At 37.9% G+C, this 19678-nt stretch overlaps 3 protein-coding genes across 8 annotated transcripts in view; 2 read left to right on the forward strand and 1 right to left on the reverse strand.

Moving 5' to 3' along the window:
* Positions 1-945: 945 nt before the first annotated feature.
* LOC108570723 (clavesin-2-like) lies at positions 946-5312 on the forward strand. The gene is made up of 6 exons (XM_017932625.1): positions 946-1067; positions 2485-2676; positions 3096-3300; positions 3528-3651; positions 3747-3959; positions 4467-5312. Exons 2-6 carry the CDS (start codon positions 2517-2519, stop codon positions 5178-5180), a joined length of 1416 nt encoding a protein of 471 aa, XP_017788114.1. The 5' UTR covers positions 946-1067; positions 2485-2516; the 3' UTR covers positions 5181-5312.
* A 1166-nt stretch (positions 5313-6478) lies between these two features.
* Positions 6479-12196, reverse strand: LOC108570776 (fatty-acid amide hydrolase 2-B). Of its 6 annotated transcripts, XM_017932680.1 has the most exons (8): positions 12033-12196; positions 11160-11465; positions 9097-9307; positions 8724-8927; positions 8107-8634; positions 7622-8011; positions 6946-7128; positions 6479-6879 (listed from the first exon to the last, which is right to left on the reverse strand). In XM_017932680.1, the coding sequence occupies exons 3-8, from the start codon at positions 9301-9303 to the stop codon at positions 6781-6783; spliced, it is 1611 nt and encodes a 536-aa protein (XP_017788169.1). In that variant the 5' UTR covers positions 9304-9307; positions 11160-11465; positions 12033-12196; the 3' UTR covers positions 6479-6780. The 6 variants fall into 6 exon arrangements, with proteins under 6 accessions (XP_017788169.1, XP_017788171.1, XP_017788174.1 ...); XM_017932682.1 differs by lacking the exon at positions 11160-11465; XM_017932685.1 differs by lacking the exons at positions 11160-11465; positions 12033-12196 and adding an exon at positions 10386-10445.
* A 185-nt stretch (positions 12197-12381) lies between these two features.
* LOC108570775 (cytochrome b5 reductase 4) overlaps positions 12382-19678 on the forward strand; it is an 18015-nt gene continuing 10718 nt past the window's right edge. The window contains exons 1-2 of the mRNA XM_017932679.1: positions 12382-12519; positions 14480-14801. Coding sequence (XP_017788168.1) covers positions 14567-14801 — 235 coding nt within the window. The 5' untranslated portion in view covers positions 12382-12519; positions 14480-14566. The remainder of the gene's footprint in view (positions 12520-14479; positions 14802-19678) is intronic.

The raw sequence follows: 19678 nt of genomic DNA on the forward strand, positions 1-19678 counted from the left end.
ACCTGATAGCGCAACAAGAACGATCGGTGAGTCAGCCGTACCGGTAACCGGCTTCGTCCGTCTTTCTCTCCATCTTTCTTGCTCCCACTTTTGCGATTGTCTCTTTTCCTCACTCTGTCAACGTTTCGTCTCTTCCCCTCACGTTGCCTGTTCCTTTCTATCCCAGTTCTCATTTCCTCCCTCTCTATCTCGCCACTCTCCTTTCTTTCTCCTGTTCGATTTCAGCACTGGTTATTCTTTTTCTCTTTCTGTCTGTACTTATCCTTTTCACGTTCGAACGTAACCGAGTTGTTCTCGTCTCTCTTTCTATCATGCTGGTCCTTTATTTTTATCCAATTCCGTTGAAGTAGTGATGGGTACATTGTTTTCCTTGTTACACATTCTTTCAGTGACTATAACCTATTTCTATTTAAATCACTTCGAATATTATTAATCATCTCAAGTATTGGATGATTGGAAACGAAAAACTCGACACTTGCAGCGAATATAAAAGAATTACAATGTTTTTGAAAACTTTAAGGATTTAATTTATATAAAATTGTATTTTAATTTGAAAAACAATGTTGATAAACCGAAGTGCGTTTAGTTCGTAAGTTTCTAAAAACTTATGCCGCGCATTTGTACCGACTCGACGTGTCTTAAGTCCATCGTTACACCGCGGGCGTCTCTTTTCTTGCTTCGACCAATCGCGTGAGCGTCTCTCCTTGAGAGTCTCACTCACTCCTTTGTTTCCCAATGCTCTAACACTTTCGAGCGAATCGCAACAGGCGACTTCATTGCGCGCCGTTCGCTCGTGACCGTTCGAGCAACGAGGTTCCTCCGATGTACGAGTCCTTTGTCTCCCTCGCTTACGAATTTGAAACAGATACATGTAACGCTGTTATGATAAATTAATCGTGCAGTGATATTGATATTTCCCACAATAGTGCAATTTCTATTATATTGTGAAAATCTTATCGTGGGATTGCGTGATAGTGGTCAATTGAAACGGTGATAGAAAATAAATACAGAAAAGGATAAAGTGTGATCTTTACCGAAGTGTTTAGCGATTATTGAAACTATACTACGTAAGTTCAGTACTGAAAACATAGTTTAATTAAGTTCAACGAGTTATAAATTATGTTATAACAGACAGTTATTGATCTCTCGTTCGTATTCCGTTGAACGTTTAACTTTTCAAATGACCAGAGGTGCATGTGATACGTTTAATAAAAAACTTGCTTTCAAAGAAATGTTATATGATAAAATAGTGTACGTGAGCAGACATCGTGTTCCAACTTTTGACGTTAAAAACAATACTAAGTGCAACTTATAAACGGTAATTTTAACGAGGTTTGAATGACTCCTCGTGTTTCCCGAATTTTACTGAAAACCACAATAAGTTAATAAGTTCCTGTACGTAATTTCAGTTTACATTATAATTACATACGCTGCAATTAAGGCTATTATACTTCTAACGAATTGAACAGTTTACGAAGGGTTGAAATGTTGAAACAATGCGACACATGAACGCGTTGGCTTTTTTGTTGGTACAAAAGCATTGAAAATTGAATGCCATTGCACGTGACATAAGTAAATTAGCTTACTAAGAAAAAATTCTCGTAAACATAATGCGGGTACATGGTGCATATTGACATATGTTCAGTCTGCACCACACTTGGCGAATTAAATGGAGCGTAATGATCGTCTGCTAAAAAAAAGGAATGCTTCACATTTGGAAAATGTTGGTTCACGGTCGATCACTGACCGATTCGCGTCGCAGAAAATAAATTCTATCCTATAAATCACACGGGAACGATTTTACAGAGACTGTGAGATCGAAGTAAAAGTCCCGATGAGCAGTTACACGAACCGGTCGCAGTTCTCCAGCGAGATGTGTTGCGTCTGAACGGTGTTTCACCTAGAAATGACTCATTCACGGTACAGCAGTGCCTTGTTTTACGTCTTAGTAATTAACATTTCAACTCATCTGTTTAGTTTGATAGAAACCATTATGACATAAAAACAATGTGTAAAAAGAGTTCTGAATAACGCATTAATTAGAAATTTCCATAAAATATAATTCAGGTATAAATAGACATTTGGAATATGTTTTTAGTTTTTTATCGTCTCGCCATTGTTCACGGTCATTTCTTTCGAGTGCAGCTATTGTAAATCAAGTACATACGTTTTTGCGCACATGTGCAATGCACCGAGCGATCGGTATAGTTAACGCTGATAGATCATCTTTATCGAAGGAGAAAAGTACTTAGAGATAAATATCGTTTGCATTGGGCATTTGCTTTATGGGAGTGTCTGTTTTAACTGTTCAATATTTACGTGATACTTCATACATCCGCGAACGTATACTATTTTTATCTACAAGTCCATTCTATTTCTATGAAACATCATATTGCATGTGCTAATTTATCGATGTAAAGCTCATTTAATGATACAGCCGAGCGATCTTTCCTCGGATGTTGTAATTATGATTGATTGCTTTAGATCTGTGGTAAAGCAGAGAAAGGATTCACAAGATGTCCGAGTATTGTGAGTACATGTATGACACCACGAGAGGTCACATAAGCACCGCTTTGGCGCGGAGTATTTATGACGAGGAGGCTAGATTCGACAAACGTGACAAGAAACTGGCCATTAAAACCGTTCGAGCGATATTGCGTGAAATGCCGGATGTAGGTAAGAAAGGGTTCATTCGCAACGTTTGAGATATTTCATCTTCTTTTTCTACCTGGATTATTTGTTAAAGTTGTTGGTACAGAAATTGAGAGAGTAAATATAAACGAACAAAGAATTTCGAAGTATGGTAAAGGGTGACAGGTGTACATTGAAGGTTCGCAACCTCGTTTGAAAAAAATTTTTTCGAAAAACATTCATCCAGGCGAAGTACCCGCATTAGTAATTTTCGTTGAACCTGTCCCGTTAGCTATAGTAAACCGACGTTCCGTTTCGTGCAAGTAAATTAACCTTCGCCTAGTCTGATTCGTTTTCCATGCGTCGATCCACGAATTTCCGGCATAATGTCCGCGTTCGAGCGGCTTCCTGTCGGCTATTTTTTTCACGTGAAGCATGATAATGACCCGTCTCTTTGCTCCTAGACTTGAAGCACTGCACGGATGAATATATTACGCGTTTCCTGTTGGCCCGGAAATATCGCACGGAACAAGCTGCTGCCCTGATAGCTGCTTATCAGGCGCAAGTAGCACATCGACAGGATATCTTCGGCAATCTAACGGCCAGAGATCCAGCGTTGCAGCGCGCGCTGCGCGCAGGAATACCGGGTGTGCTTCCTGCACGTGATAGGTAACATTTTAAAATTTAAATCCATTTCCGTTCTAGTTAGAACACTCTGAAATGTGTGTATGTGTGTTTTACGTTAATTCGTATGAACGTTTACTGTTCAATTTAACAAACTTGAAAATATTAACAGCTTTCACCGTCATTTTTCTATTCATTAATACGTGGATACATTTTAAAAATAGAAATATAATTATACAACGTTGTAATTCATATTTCTAATTCGTTTGTAGGAAAGGGAGATGTGTACTCGTTATTTTGGCCTCGCAATGGGACCCAGTCGCGGTACCAGCTTTATCAGTTCAACGAGCTCTTTTCTTGGTTCTTGAAATCCTCATACAAGATCCGAGGAATCAGGTTCGTATACACAGCGTTAGAATTATTTAAAGAGCAAAGATTCTGTAGTCTGCTCTGGCTGTAAGCGTTCCATTTTTTCTCTTTCCTTTTTCTAGCAATCCGGTTTCGTGGCGGTGGTAGATTGGAGCGGATTCTCTTTACGACAGGGCGGTGCCTTAGGCGCAGCGGCACTGCGAAACCTAATAGCCGCTCTTCGAGGACGATTTCCGGCTAGATTCAAAGCTATACACTTCCTATCGGCCCCGCTCTACGTTCAGGCCACATTGGCCCTCGTGAAACCTTTCTTGGACGAAAAGACCCGAAATAAGGTAGGGGGAATATGTGGAGGAACAAAGTATCGGAAAATACATGAAATTATATACCCCTGAATTAAAGTGTATACTGTATCAAGTGTGAGCAGTAACTAGTAGTATATTAAGAAAACCCGATATTGCGAGTTATTCTGATTTCAAAACACAACAATATATGTTAACACGTTAAAAGTTGTAGATAATAATACACTTGATCAATGGAGAGTGATAATTGCGTTAGTTATAATTGCGCGTATAATCACTTGACACAGAAAGTCAAATGCTTTTACACACACGCTTCTAGATACGCAACATTAAATATTGACCAGGAGATAATTCAAGGTGGCATTATAAGAACTAAAGTACCACAGTGTTTGTACAATGAATGAGTATTATACTTTTCAATAAGTGTTCTTTACCCCTGAAGAACGTTCTGTATATTGTAGCTTAAGAATAATTCTTTACAGTAACGTGTTAATTTGTTGTTTAGTAGTAAGTAAATCCGTGTGTGATTAATACTTCCAGATCTACTTGCACGGGAACAACTTAAGCACCCTGCATGAACACCTGCCCACTGATATTCTGCCAGCGGAATTGGGTGGCACAGGGCCAGCATTTAATCCAGGACTATGGGCTGAACCAGTTATTCATTCGGCGATGAAAGAAGCTGAGTTAACCGCGGTGAAAAAGGAAAGGGAACAGGCTGAGAACGCCGCGGAGCAGCCTTATGATAGAAAACAAGAGTCTAGAGACATGGAGGACCACAAAAGAAACGAGGCGGATTCCATGAAGTCGAACAATAGCGTGAACAAAGAGAACGGAAGACGATTCTTCAATCCTTTTGGTAATTCTACGAAAAATCAGTCGCCGAAGAAGGCTGGAGGAACAAACGTAGAACTGAACTTAATTAATCGCACTAATGGCCACGAAGAAAGGAAAGACGGTAGAAGAGAAAGTAGAACGATAAAAGAGGATGAGGACTCGTATTGTAGGACTAGAGATAAAATGTTAAACAATGGAAATACCGATTACTACGACGACAAAACGGAACGATACAAAGATGCAGGGGATAATTTATTAGGGTTTCAGTCGGAGAGGCACTCGAATGAATACGAGATTTCGAATAGGCCAGACAGCGACGATAGTAAGGACAATTCATTAGATAACAGATCAGAGAATGCCCTCATTGAGACAGCTAAAAGTGAAATTCCCTCGGAAGAAACGAATCTCATAACGTAATGTTAATCCACTCGAGCTGTTAGGTTAAAACAAATTGATCGAGTACTTACGTGAGAAGGCGTTAACTTTGATTTTGAGTATAATTAAATCAAATGTTGCCGCAAGGTTTAGGATTGATCAAATGTAGTAGATCACGCGAAATGAATTTTTAATAACTCTCTGTAGGTGTTAAGAGATATATTGTGATACGGTATACATCATTTTTAATACGTATGTAAATGTTAATGAGGCTTTTGTTCTTGTTTCATTTTTTATGAATTAGACTTTAGAAGACAGAAGATTTTGTCTTAACTCAAATCGATACATTACCTAGGTATTAGTAGAAAACATAAATTTATAATATATTTATCGATATAATTGTATTAGTCCATTTTTTAACGTAGCCCATGAAATCACGAACATGGGTAAATATGTTTTTACGTGTATGAAATTCATACAACTGCCACTTACATTTTTTAAAAGGTTTTCTGCGATGAATAATTCGTATTAGTATTGTATATATGTATTAAATTATTTATTGATATCAAATGTATCATGGAATTGAAGATCTCTCATCTCGTATTACATACCCGAAAAAGGCGCATTATGTACTTAGAATATTAAGCACACATAGGTATCTTTTTTTAGTTCTTCCTTTCAAGAATGTATTTTTAAATAAAATTGTATTTTAATATTCGAATTTATTCGTGTTTCTTTTTTTTTTGTGTGTGTGTGAAGAGTAAGATGTTTAGAAGTTATAATCAAAATTTGCATTAATCGATGCAAAAATAAATTAGGTAAATTATAAGTTAGAAAACTTTAATGTTCTATAGAAAAATTGTACATAAATTTTTTTCGCAGATTGGTAAAGAGAAGTTGAGATAGGATAATGGAATAAAAATTTATTTGCTCAGTACATAAAATATATATGTATATGAGTTTAACATCAATACACATTATAAACATAAAATCTTTAATACTTTATCACATTACCGAAAGCACCCCTGCTACCATGTGATTCCTTTTTCTGTTTATCTATCATCCACACACTCTCCATCTCCCTTTTTCTCTTGATTCGTATGAAAATAGAAAATCCTACATAGAGATCTATGATGAGGTATATAAAAACGTTAGTTAAATACAATGTAGTAGTTTACTTATGTACAAACATTATTACTTCTGTGAACATGATTCTTCTCAGAAGAAAGAATCTTTTAACATCAATTTATAAATATAAATACATATATATTGTATATATTTATACGATTGCGAAAAGTACAGTTATTCTCGCTTGAACAAATACGAGTTTGCACGTTCGGCGGAAAACAGTTTATCGTCGATTGTTCGAACCGACATAACAATTTTTTTTTGTATATCTCAAGTTGCTTATATTCGTTAGAATCATTTGTCCCTTTGTGAGTTCTATTGCAAACATGCTTGGGACATTTAAACGCGGATATCTACTTTCTGAATACGAGTTTGTACTTTACCTTATGATTTTCTGGTACAAATTTTATTTGGGTGTAAACTAGTTCTCGAAAAATAACAATGGCAGAATATGGTAAAAGGAGACTTTATGCATTGTGTCATGCGCTGAATTATTGCCTGAAAGTCGGATGTATCAAGCTACAATAGCGGGAGGTACCCAGCCTCCAAAACCTCGTTCTAGCTCTTCAGCAACTGCTATTGTTAAATGATCTTGATTTAGGCCACCGACAATCTGCAGTAGATGTAAATGTGTAATATTAAGAATAACTATATCAATATGAACGCAGAAAAATCGTACCTGTATACCAATGGGAAGTCCTTGCGAATTCAGACCTAAGGGGCAAGCGGTAGCAGGCAAACCCAAAACATTGATAATACCAGTGTATGAAAAATTAAATGGCTTAACAAGTGGTTCATGGTGTAATGGCGCTGCAGTTGGATGCGTTGGATACAGGAACACACCGTCTTCACCCAAAATATCCTATTAAAGAAAGATCGATTAAAAATTTATAATAAAATATCAAAGAGGAAAGAAAAGAAGAAAATATGGATATTTCTGGGTACATGCTTTAAGTTCAATCACTCGATTCTCGTCGCGTGAATACAACTACAAGGTGAAAACAGATTTACAAAAATAAAGTAGAATTCTTTCACTATTGAGTGGAAAAAGTTTCATTCGGCATGCAGAGCGACAAGTTTCTGCTACTTATTAGAAATAACACGTGATACCGTGAAAGATAGACTAGTAGTCTGACCAATTTGCACGAGATACTCGAGAAAGAAATCACGTCCATTTTAATAAAGAGTATACTTCCGCAATGCGATAGTAAGAAAGGAAGGCGAAGAAGATAGGTGCCAATTCCAACCCTGATGAGTTACATTACGGGTACTTATCAATTTATAATATTGCATTAAAAATTTATAAAAGATAAAAATTATATACAATATATGGACGACTCGATCAAAGATCATACCTGTAATTCTCGATAAAGGTCTTTACTTTCTTGAATTAGTTTAGTGTGTTTCTCGCTTCCATGTTTCACAGTGAATCTTTCGAATGTGGCAGTAAGGAGAGCTATTAAGGTATGATTACCCATGCACGTTATCCATTTTAAAAACTCCCACCACAGATTTATGTGACCGTTTCTGTTCATCAATTCGTACGTAAAATCTTTCTCGTCTTTACAGGTCATGTTTGCCATCCAAAGCGCGATGCTTTTTTTCAGTTTTCTAATATTAAGTTTAGTAGCTTTGATTTTATGCGCTTTCTCCAGGTGGCGAACCACTTTCCTCATGGCCTCTTTTATTTCCGGTTCGACCTGGGATGTAAAGAGTTGGCCGCCGTCATCTTCCATGTAATAGAACTAAATTAAAATTAATACTTATCAATTTAGTAAGTTAAAATGAATACTTATGTTGTATATAATCGTCGAATGGAATTCAAGTGTATCATTCATACCTTCACTTTAGAAATGTCTACTTTCTCATTTAAACGCAACATGTCTACGTTTTTATTTGCGAGAACTTTTAATATAGGTAGCAGGTCCTGTGCGTGTCTACACATTGGGCCAATTGCGAGCAAACGGTCCTGGTCTTCGCTTTGAGCACTCGGGTATTGACCATCGTTTGATACTATACATTTAGAAGGTTTGTGTCCAAAAATTCCATTGAAAAAGCATGGCATACGAATAGAACCGCCAATATCTGAGCCTATGCCTAGTGGTGAACCAGCTGCTGCCTGTATACAACCTTCACCACCAGAAGATCCTCCAACAATATGCCTAGTGTTGTAAGGATTTTTCGTAGTTCCGTATAAACAATTAGACGTTTCCCACCACATGGCCAACTCTGAAACATTCGTTGTTGCTAGAGGAATGGCTCCTGCAGTTCTCATTAATCTAATCACTTCCGCATCGCGATCAGCAATGGTATTTTTGCGAAGTGTTAAACCAGCTGTTTGCTTCATATTAGCAATTCCAATGCAGTCCTATGATATAAAACGAGATATTTATATGTATTAGCATTTGTATTAGCATATAAACTTGTTTGAAGCATGTATACATCTAATTAATTTACCTTTGTAGTAAAAGGCACACCAAAAAACGGTTTTTCTTCAGCTAAACCTTGAGGAGATGGAGCATTTTGAGATTTTAATAGCTCATCACACTTTCCAGCCTCCTTAAGGGCATCTTCAAAGCGTTCCTCCACCACACAGTTTAATACTGGTTGAATTTCTCTTATCCTATCTATGTATGATTGCACTACCTCTTCGGAAGTTAACTGTAAACAGAAAGTTTCCCACAGATTAAGTATACACATGTTTATTAGCAGATAAATATCAATATGATAATATTTAATTTTAATTTTTGTTCTTTTGAATGTCTGTATCTTATCTTACAGCTATCTTGAAACAAAATTATTTCATACTGAAAGAAGATATTTTACTTACTTGTTTATTTCGAATTTTAAAAGCTAGGACTGTTGCACTATGTAAAAGTGTTAGATCCTTTATAGGTGGTTGCAATTCTGGAGGTCCTCTTAAGTATGCAATGCACAGAAATATCCTTCTGGCAATCAATTCAATAAACCGATGAATCATATTTAATATGTGTCCTTTTGACTGCATTGTGTTTTGATTTTTACGTTTAGTAGACATTTATCTGTAAAAGGTAAAATGTTAAGTACACTGAAATTAAGTAATACTTATAATAAAGCACAGAAACACAAAGATTTTATCACAAAGATAAGAATTAATTTATTACAGGTCTATATATTAATTTAGTAATTATAAGTAATAGGAATATTAATTTTCATTATATAGTAAATGTAGAAGCAGATAGTTAAATAACATTAATCAGTGTTCACAAAACTGTTAAGTCATGATTTATACCTAATTATTAACATATTTATTTAAATATTAGTATATATTTATTTAAATATCAAATGTAATTATGCTTATCATCGTGTTTTTAAACAAACTAATTGATATTCAAAAGATGTATCATTCCAACCAGGACAGATTCTGTTTTCATCTCTTGCTTACATTATTCGGTAATACTTATTTTTAAAAATTACGTTATTCTCCCGGTCTTTATAAACAGGTATAAAAGGACCGTTGAAAAGCACATTCAGAAGAAAGAAAAAACAGAAACGAAACCAAGTTTTTAATAAAGCTTCGGCTCAGAAATCGATGCAATAGTGAATACGATAACTCGATTATTTTTATTGTGCGCGATCATGTTACGTCCGGCATAAAATGTAATCGCTCTTAGGCAATAAAAATTTCAATAAAAAAACATCCTGGCTAGATATGCCACGCATGCTCATACTTCAAACTTCTCCAACAACTTAAATACGACACTGTCTGAGATTTTTCGAAAGCAAAAAACTATTCAACAACTTTCAACACACTGGTTAACACATATTTTTTTCTTTCATCGTTCCACGCTGACAAAATCAACAGGCTTATTGTAAATTACATAAACGTTTCTGTCGTTATGTCGTTTAATGGTTGTTGAAAGAGATCACCGCATCGCGCCGATATAGCTCGCAGTAGTTTGTAATTTAATACGCACAGTGATGAATTATAATTGCATACAACTAATTTGTGCAATTCATCGGAATGGTCGGAGGAAAAATCCGAACAAGACTAGATTGCGTTCGCGTTAGGGGCCGTTTTGCCATCAGATGGCACGATCTACATCGGTCAGTTGGATCACCTGGATCGTTATCTTTTACCATGGTTACGTATCACTACAGCTGATGTCGATTAATCGGCTAATCTGGCGACACGAATTATCTCAGTGTGGCGACTAAAAGTAGCCGTGTATGTTTTTATGGAAAATGCCGGCTTGTGTATCGATTATTCGCGCGCATCACGAACGGCCGTCGGGATGAGCATCGATGCGCACGCGACTCGCATCTGAAAAGATATTCATCCGACGCGAACGGATGCCGTCAGCCCAGTAATGTCATCGTCGAGTTCACGCTGACAGACCGATATAATGATGTAATGGAGGAGTTACGCGTCAAGGCTACTGGACCAATACCATGTGAGTTTGATAGTGTTTGTCGAGGCCGGAAGTTACTTGCGCCGTATTTCAGACCGTTGGCCACGGTCGGGCGTTTTCCATCGGTCGGGAACACGCCGTAAAGTTGTCGCGTAACAAGCACAGGGGAGCGGCCTGTCTCTTGTCTATAAATGAGCGACTTATGAAAAGATGGACGGTTTATTACAACAGTTAATCACGATCGAAACGATTTGCTATACAAGTTCGATTAACGGACACGGTTAACCGGCCATGGTCATGAAGTTGCTCGCGTAACGGTAATCGAATCCCCAAGCGTGTCTCAGTGATGGATGATTTACGATCGAGGCGTTGAAGGAATTTTAAACATGTACACTTGAAATAACTCGGTGATGTTTTAAGATCACCGATTGTACAACGATACATACAGTGAAATACTGAATGCAATAGATGTTAGGGAAGCCTGTGTTTCGATGGTACTTACAATGGTAATTTGTTTGACGAGCTAACTGAAGATGCTTGCTGCGAGTCAGTGAGCGAATCAGTATCGTCTGACACCTCACTGAAAAAATACCGATTTAAGTGACGAGTCATCGACAGCGCAGTATTGCCCTTTGTGTGATGCCGCTTTTTCCGGCACCCGTAGACGACTGACACCGCTTGCGAACACCGCTTACACCTTTGCCGGCACCGACTATATGGTATTCGCGCAATCGCTATAGTTGCTTGACGGTCTGGGGACTTACGACCTTTTATGCGCCGGAGAGATATTTTGCAGGTCGGGGGTACACTGTAAGATGGCCGCTAGTTAGCGATGGGAACGATACTTTCGCGAAAGGTATCTATAATTTTGTTATGTGCATTTCGCGCGGATAGATGAGTGCATTATTCAATGCCTTTTTAACATGATTCCCATTACCTTGTGAAACAGTATCGTCAGCACTATGTTAGTTTTGTAATAAAATCACAACAGAAATAAACTATGAATTTTAAATCGTAATTGTAACAGGTACTGTTAATAATGGACTGTTTCAGTTGTTCGTTACTTGTTTGAAAAATCGTGCGCGATTCAAAGCTTCAATGAATAACTTTAGGTGATTAATGGCTTTAAAAGGATGATCGTGGTTTATCTTTACGTGTTTCGTTATGCGGGTAACCGGTTTCGAGCAACATACATATTTACATCTGTTAGGAAATACTTCAACTTTTTCAACAATATCTTACAGTACGTAAATAAAAATATTCATCGTAAGAAACCTCAATTATTTCAGAAAAGGAATAGTAAATGAACAGTAACAAAAAACAATATACATTTTGCACATTATAAGAATGTAATAAAATTCAATTTGTTAAATACCTGTCACTTCAATCTTTGAAACTGTGACTTTTCCAAATGAACCAGACACCTCTCGAAACCTACACTACATTTCTCCCGTTTTACCACTTCACCTATTCCTCATTTTCTTGCTCCTTCACTTCCTTCTCACTTAAGTTTTAACAAACTTCACTCGTCTAGCGCGATTCGGCACGATTCGAAGGCTTCCGATCGCTGATCGCTGAAGCGGCCGACAGAGGGCAATTCGATCGCTGGAAAGTTAGGCGAAGAGTGGGAGCGAGGACATGACGTCAATGTGCGCGCGCGTGTATGTACGACAGGGTGAATGTCACTTTGTGGCCACTTGCTTCCTTATCACTCGACAAAGAACGCTCATTATCCTTGGTGATTTTATTATTGGCTGCGTCTCGTGCCGAGTTAACGACGTGGCGGTATAGTGCACGGTGAGACTGGCTCCTACGTCCTCCGAGCTGACATGCGGCTCACGATCGCCGATCGCCTTTTTGAGGTTAGAGAGCTCACGAGCGTGCGGTTTCGCGCCGCAATACATATTCGTTTCGCGAAAACGTCCGGATTCACGATTCACGCATTCCTCGCTTCTCAACTTTTTTCTCCTCTTAATTACCGTCACGAGATTCTCGAAAAGCCTCGAACCAGCCATTCCGCTTCTCCACCTCGTCTCATCCTCCCACCCATCCACCCACCGGTGACTTTGATTATCGTCGTTTTATTAATATTTCCACATGGGAGTGAGTCTCGCCCTTCCTAACGTAGCTTTGCATATTACTTTCGACCGAGTACGTCCGGCTTTACGCGCGTCCCTCTGCCGCTAATTTACCTACTATTTGTATATTGCTACTGCTACTGCTGCTGGAAAATTATGCGAAATAAATGAGTATTCGTTCTTTTTTCACGTTCCTCTGTTGACCTTATGTGATTGCGTCACATAAAGAACGATTTCATGTGCGCGATTTGAAATTACTCAACGTTGCTTTCACATTGCAAACACCCGTCATTATTTCGTTAAGTATTATGACTCACCTTGAGCTAGTGTGTGCGTTACATTGTTTTGACTAACATAAGAATTGTGCAATACGGTTTACGTTTCCACGGTTGTGTTTACACGGTTTTTATTTATCATTCTTTACATACGTTTTTGTTTGATTTTTTGCTTCTTGATTTGCCGCGTTAATGTCTGAATAACGATTTTGCAATGTCTTTTATGAATATGACGAGGATCTTAAATCAGCTGGGTTGTTTTCCGTCCACTGCTCCTGTTTCCGATACGTCGTGTCGAGTCTTTAACCTCGTGTCATCGTATATTTTTTTACCCCACGTCTACCGGCAAGCTTATTTAATAGCGCGCGATGTATTTCGGATATCGGTTTATTGAACCAGTTTCAACGTTGCATTGTCCGGAACCTGCGCAACCTATTTTAATTTATTTCGGTCACTTGTTTCTTATTTATATTAAATTCTCACATCTACCGAATTAATTGTTCAATTTTTTCCTCGTTTTCGACGACTGAACAAACTTTGTAAAGTTCTCAATAAACTGAAAGTTCTGAATGATAATATCGATCGAAATTTCGAATCGTTGCGACCAATGGCGTAGGTGTTTCAAATTCTTTTCGAACCTTATCATTCGTTTTCATGAATCTCTACGTGTGCGAAGTATTTAAAAAAAAAATGGGCGTGGTTGAAAAACAAATTTTTCGAACACAATCTTCTTTTTTTTTATCGATGATGTATCTTATCTCAATATTTTCCTACACGATAAAAATAACCAAAGAAAATAAACCACATTACATATATACTCGCCTTTATGAAAATAAAACCACTTCCAATGAAACTTGTTCGACGTTCTTGTTTTTATTATTCGTGAAACCCCAGGAGAAAGTGATACGAATATTTCGTTTCTTGCTGCGTGTTTCGCTTTCTAAATTTTTACGACAATTACCTCTTAATGACACGCAATACGCGCGCCGTTTCACAATAAATTTAACTGAGCGTAGTGAAATGTTATTTGTCCAGCGGTTCCGTATACGGCTACTAACTTCCGGCAGATTAAATACTGTCGTTAAAAGACGTTTTCAGCTTTTATCTCGGAGGTTCTTGCACTCACGCTCGTTCGAGTAGTGTTTTTATCATTACTATAATCATTATTCGACAGATGCATCTATTTTTCTCTACATTTACTGTTATTGCAAATTTTCCAATTACCGTCTTTCATTTTTTATCTTTTAATATGAAAAAATTCAAATAAAAATCTTCCAGTTATGAAACGTCGATTATACCTACGTCTATCTTTTCTCGGCAATACATAAAGAAAGAAAGCATAAAGCGCAGATACCAGTTTGAACTCGATAGAACCGACTTCAATAACATAACCTTGACCGTTCATTCGGTACAAGCCGTTCCTCAAACATGAGCTAGCCAGTGCAACAGTTTTTCCTCTGTTTCCTTAGATTCGATCCGTTATACTATGGCATAGTTCATGCTGAGGGGACCGTAAGTCGTTTTTCGAACTGCAATTAAAAGACTCGAGGTGAGAGATGAAGAAAGGTCTGCGTCAGGAACAAGCGAGAAAAGATGATACAGAGGCGAAGGACGATGCGAAGGATATTCAGGAGAAGATGAAGAAGGTGGACATGAAATCTTCCTCGTCTGCCACCAGTGTTCTGGCGAAGAAGGCGGTATTGTTGCCCAGTGGAGTTGCTAGAGTGAAGCAATTCCATGAGGCCAGGGCAGTTAGTCAAATGGGATCGTCGTCATCAGGCTCAGCTACCGGTGAGCTGTTACACTGATTGTTCAGAAATAGTTCTCTGGCTTTTAGTCGTTTGCACGCATTCACAAACGGTGGTATACAATGGTGTTTCGAATTTTATTGCAACAAAAATGGACGTTTAATTGCTTTTTAATTATCTTTGGTTCATTCAATCCGGATCGTTGACGCTTAATTGTTTTAAATGACGTTGTTGTTGATGGACGAACGAGGAAGTTTCTAATTTTATTGCTGTTTTCACTGATAAGAATCAAGCAAACTTGGATTTAATCTTCTCAGAGAGTTTAAGTATCTTTAGAATTTATTTTGGAATTATACAGAATTATCTTCTTGCCATGTTTACTAATTTTACATGTTGTACCAGTGATGATCAGCTTTTTGTTTTTTTTTTTTGCAGCGGGACAAAATTGTAAAACCGATAATTTTTAAAGAATTTAATTTATTAATTTACAAATTATTAATTCATAGGGTGGGATTTTTTATTTTTATATAAGAGATTCGTGGAAGTAATTAGGTGTTCTATTTTTGAAACGTTCGATGATTTTCTTTCTCTCCAAAAGAATTTGAAATCGAGAAGATTGCCGTTGTACGTGTGAATGGTTAAAATCCTTATCTGCCCACGCTTCTCCTCTCTCGCTTATCAGAACAATTCCCTTATCACAAAACACCTCTGTATACCGTTTTCTCCAGCCTAAAGCACGCTCGCGGTCCGATTCAATCCCTAAATGGACAAGAATCGATCGGAAGTGTATATACCCCGCAAACGGTCCCGCAACAACTTCATTCGCAACTCTCGAGTCCGTGGAGCGGTCTCGTGAGAGCATCCAGGATGCGCCAGACACCCTAATAAATTGCAACGGTGATTAATTACCGTTAAACACGGTTTAAACCTCGCCTATTAGTCAAACTTTGATCACGCTCCTGGAAATTCAATTTGACGCCATCATCAGCTTGTCCAAAAAGCTTGCACTACAAACATGCGCGCACACACACACAGCCCATATATGTACGACTTAAAGGAGAGAGCACACATTTGTTGCACACTTCTGTGAACTCGACCAAACTTATCTAAAAAATAAAAAACAAAAATAAGTACATACACTTAAAGAATAAAATTCTATTGAAACAATAGCGGAGATGAGATGAAACGATACAGACTCTACAATGAAGATCTCCATCATCCTCATCTTTTCTTCACAACACCGCTTCCAATTCAGCTCGATAACACGCTTTCTTGGGCTGTCCCAATTGCTTCAAGTAGTTGAGAACGCCAGGCGACACGGGACGTCTCTTCCATTCATCACCAGCAATCGATTCCCAGCAGGATCATGCCCGGTTCGCATTATTGGGTCAGGATAGAGCAGGGCAGGGCCGATCGGCGTGTATATTTTGTCCCCTGTCCTGTCCCGATAGTGAGAATCGGTCTTACTCAAGGTCATCCCAACATAGAAGGATACATCGTGGGACTGAAATCAACGTTATATTTTTCTATTTTTTGTTTACAAAGCCATTCTTGTCAACGGGAGTCGTTCCCGATTTGCATTATTGGGTCAGGATAGGGTAGGGCAGGGCCATTCGGCGTGACCATTCTGTCCCCTGTCCTGTCCCGATAGTGAGAATTGGTGCTGGATCGAGATCGTGAATGACTGGTTTGTCTTTGTTGGGAAGAGAAGAGCGTTTACAACCCTATGTTAATCTGGTGAATTTTTTAATTTAATTGTTTTTAGTTAGTTCAAAGCTCTCGACATTAGTGAAATCACATTGTCAAAGTCCACCAGGGTAACCCAGGGTTAATGTTGTTTTGTCTGGTGTTGAATTGTGATTAGGGTGAAAGGTTTCATCCAAGGCTATCCAAGGTCATTTTCTTGATTGTCAATTAAACGGCTTGGGAGTGGCTTCTATTTTTGTTGCTACATGTTTTGATGTTTGCTGTTGGTAGGTTAGTGCTGCTATAGCCTGTTTAGAAGTAATTGACTGGTCAAGGTCATGCTGGAACAATGTTATATCAGTCTGTTAGGGTGAATCATAAGCTGTTGCTCAGTTTATATCATCCAATTTTATGGACTGATTATTTTACTCAAGTAACTTTGTTCATTGAGATAAAAGGACATAATCTTCATTTAAAAAACTGAAACAGACTGTATGAATTAATATAGGATAAATAAATTAGACAAGAATTTATTACTCTTCCCTGTTCTTATTAAAAATTAAAAAGTGGAAGTATATAATAATGTCACAGAACAAAATTAAAATTTTGTTGTTAAAGAGCCAACTAAGAGCTGTGAAGAGAATGATTTAATAGCCTTGAATGCAAAATATTTGGCCCAGACTATACTATTGACGAATTCGTTTAACCTTTGAATTCTATGGGGTTTAATGTACTCGAATGCTTCACTCGACCACTCAGCGTGGGACTTGAGTCCCTTAGAGCCTCGTAGGCGGTGGACATATTGGATATTAGGCTTAATTCACCGCATTGTATCTTAATTGGTTAAAATAGCCTTAATCCAGGTTCTGGAATCCAATCAATCGATTCTTTCTGTTCCTACGAACGAATTCACTGTGCATTCTATAGCGAGACATGCACTTACATAAATGGCACCGTAATGCGACCTCGATTTCTATGCAACAAGGCTTATGCGTAATAAAGATAACAGAGTGACGAATGTGAAAAACAATCATCTATAGATATAGCCCTCGTTGTTTTTTGTACAGGGACAAACACATTATGATTATTTGCATTTCCGTCGATCACGTACGATTTCCTCGAATCCATTATTAATCCGCAGTTCGATTAAAAAGAAAAAACCAGAGAAAGAAATGAATAATTATAATTTGTTTACTCCAATCTCCCTTCTGAAGTCTAATTCTACGACCTAGTCCATCTTGTGCTTTACTTTAAAAGAAAAAAAAACAGAAAAGAAGAAACCAAGAATATCCAAGGATTCGTGAAACGAGATTAAGTTCACTATGACGTTTCTAATGCTTTCCACCGGTATCTCTACAAACACTGGCCATCTTGGAATAATAAATATCCCCGAAGACTCTTCAGAGAAACCAAAACGGTTTGCAAACCTTATCCAGCCAGAGAACTCAGTTGATTTATTCCTATTCACAAGACTTGGGATAGTCTTTTGTCGCTTCTGCATTGCTGCTCGATACCCTTCTATTTATAATTCTGAGGCTCGATAAGTTTAGCCGAATATTGATCACGTCTCTCTCTCTCTCTCTCTATATATATATATGGTCCACGTTCGAAGGCTTCGTGTATTTTGATTGACGCGTTCGTCGTTTTATTGACGTTGTGTTGTTGATTAATCGTGCTTCGAGGTCACGTTACTACAACGAATAAAGTGTGATAAATATAGTGTTACTTAATGGTTGATAAATGGCAATGAACGTTGATCGACTGCCGATAACAACATCGTTGACTGACGTAAATCAATAATTCCACGGTCCTGCGATCGAGCCCTAGTTTTTAAATGTTACATTTTTTTGCAGCCGGAACACCGTTTATACTGTAGCACATGCTTTTGTTTTGTACAATGATTTCTTGGTGTTAATAAACTGCTTGGATCACTGCCAATTGGAACTTCTCTTTTTACCTGGAATTCTTCGGGTTTTTTTGTAATCATTCAAATGAGAGTTTCTGTGTGATCAGTGTCAAGTTCACTTTGTATCGTGAAATTTTAATCACAGGAGTAACCAACGAGGAATAGGAAATATTAAACATCCGCTAATTTTATATCGGTTATCGAGTTTTCTGAGGATCAATGTCTTCGATGGAAATATTCCAGTTACGAATCGCCTGCTTGATTGAATTTTCCTCGGTTACCGGACATCAACTGATCATTTCCTCCAGTGAATCTACTTTTGAGAAATGGCGGCTCGCATACTGGACGAAGATGGTAACGATAACGGCGTTATTCAGTTCTCCACGAGTTGTGGGAAAAGTGTCGTGAATTTTCTGATTTATGACAATCAGATGGAGAATCGTTTTAGATCTTGTCGAAGATGGAAAGAAGTCAAGATTGCGGTTGTTTTGTACTGAAATTGGAGTGCTTTGTATAAAAGGTCAAACGTGAGCCTTGTAGTAATTTGTTCTTTATTTAACTTCACTTCAAGATTGAAAAATTGACACGATTTAATAACGATCTTAATTTAAGAGGAAGATAGGAATTGTAGGAGAACTGAATTTCTAACTTTACAAAGTTAATTAGTCCTCGAATAGCATAACGCCTGAAAAGTTCGTCGCGTTATCCGTGATTAATAACATCATTATCCACTTGACTGGGAAATTATTCGGGTGAAAAGTAACAAGATTGAGTTCCCTCTAATTAGTAAGATTCAGTGTCATTAACTCTAAAGCACCTACAAGCACACCTCTTAACCCTGAATCTCTTCTCTATCAACCACGCAAGTCCTGAGCACTTCATAACTGAATTAGCTCAAAGGATGAAAACAATAATGTGCTTAGTCTTCAAAAGCCAATAGCTTCAGACCTAATTTTCATCCCAAATAATATCACTCAAATACCCTTCCATTCTTCTAATCAAACTTCACTCCAACAATTCTATATTCATCTCTTCTTACTTAAAGCCAAGCTCTTCTTCAACTACATAATCTTAATCATCCTTCAAATACATCTCAAACCACTTCTTCCCTCTTTCCATCAAACCTACCACAAGCATTCCCTCAATCCCATCTCAAACAATACCTAAATAACATCCTCGATTCAGCTCGCTGATTCACTCCCAGTTCTCTAAACATTCATCCTCAACCCACGCCGCAAGCTAAATCCAACGCATTCAGCAACCCACTCCGAGAAGACAAGACTGAGCGAACAACGATGCTAAAGGGAAACGATGTCACGGTGAGGGAA

The sequence above is a fragment of the Habropoda laboriosa genome, unplaced genomic scaffold (genome assembly GCF_001263275.1).
Source record: "Habropoda laboriosa isolate 0110345459 unplaced genomic scaffold, ASM126327v1 scaffold87, whole genome shotgun sequence".
NCBI lineage: Eukaryota > Metazoa > Arthropoda > Insecta > Hymenoptera > Apidae > Habropoda > Habropoda laboriosa.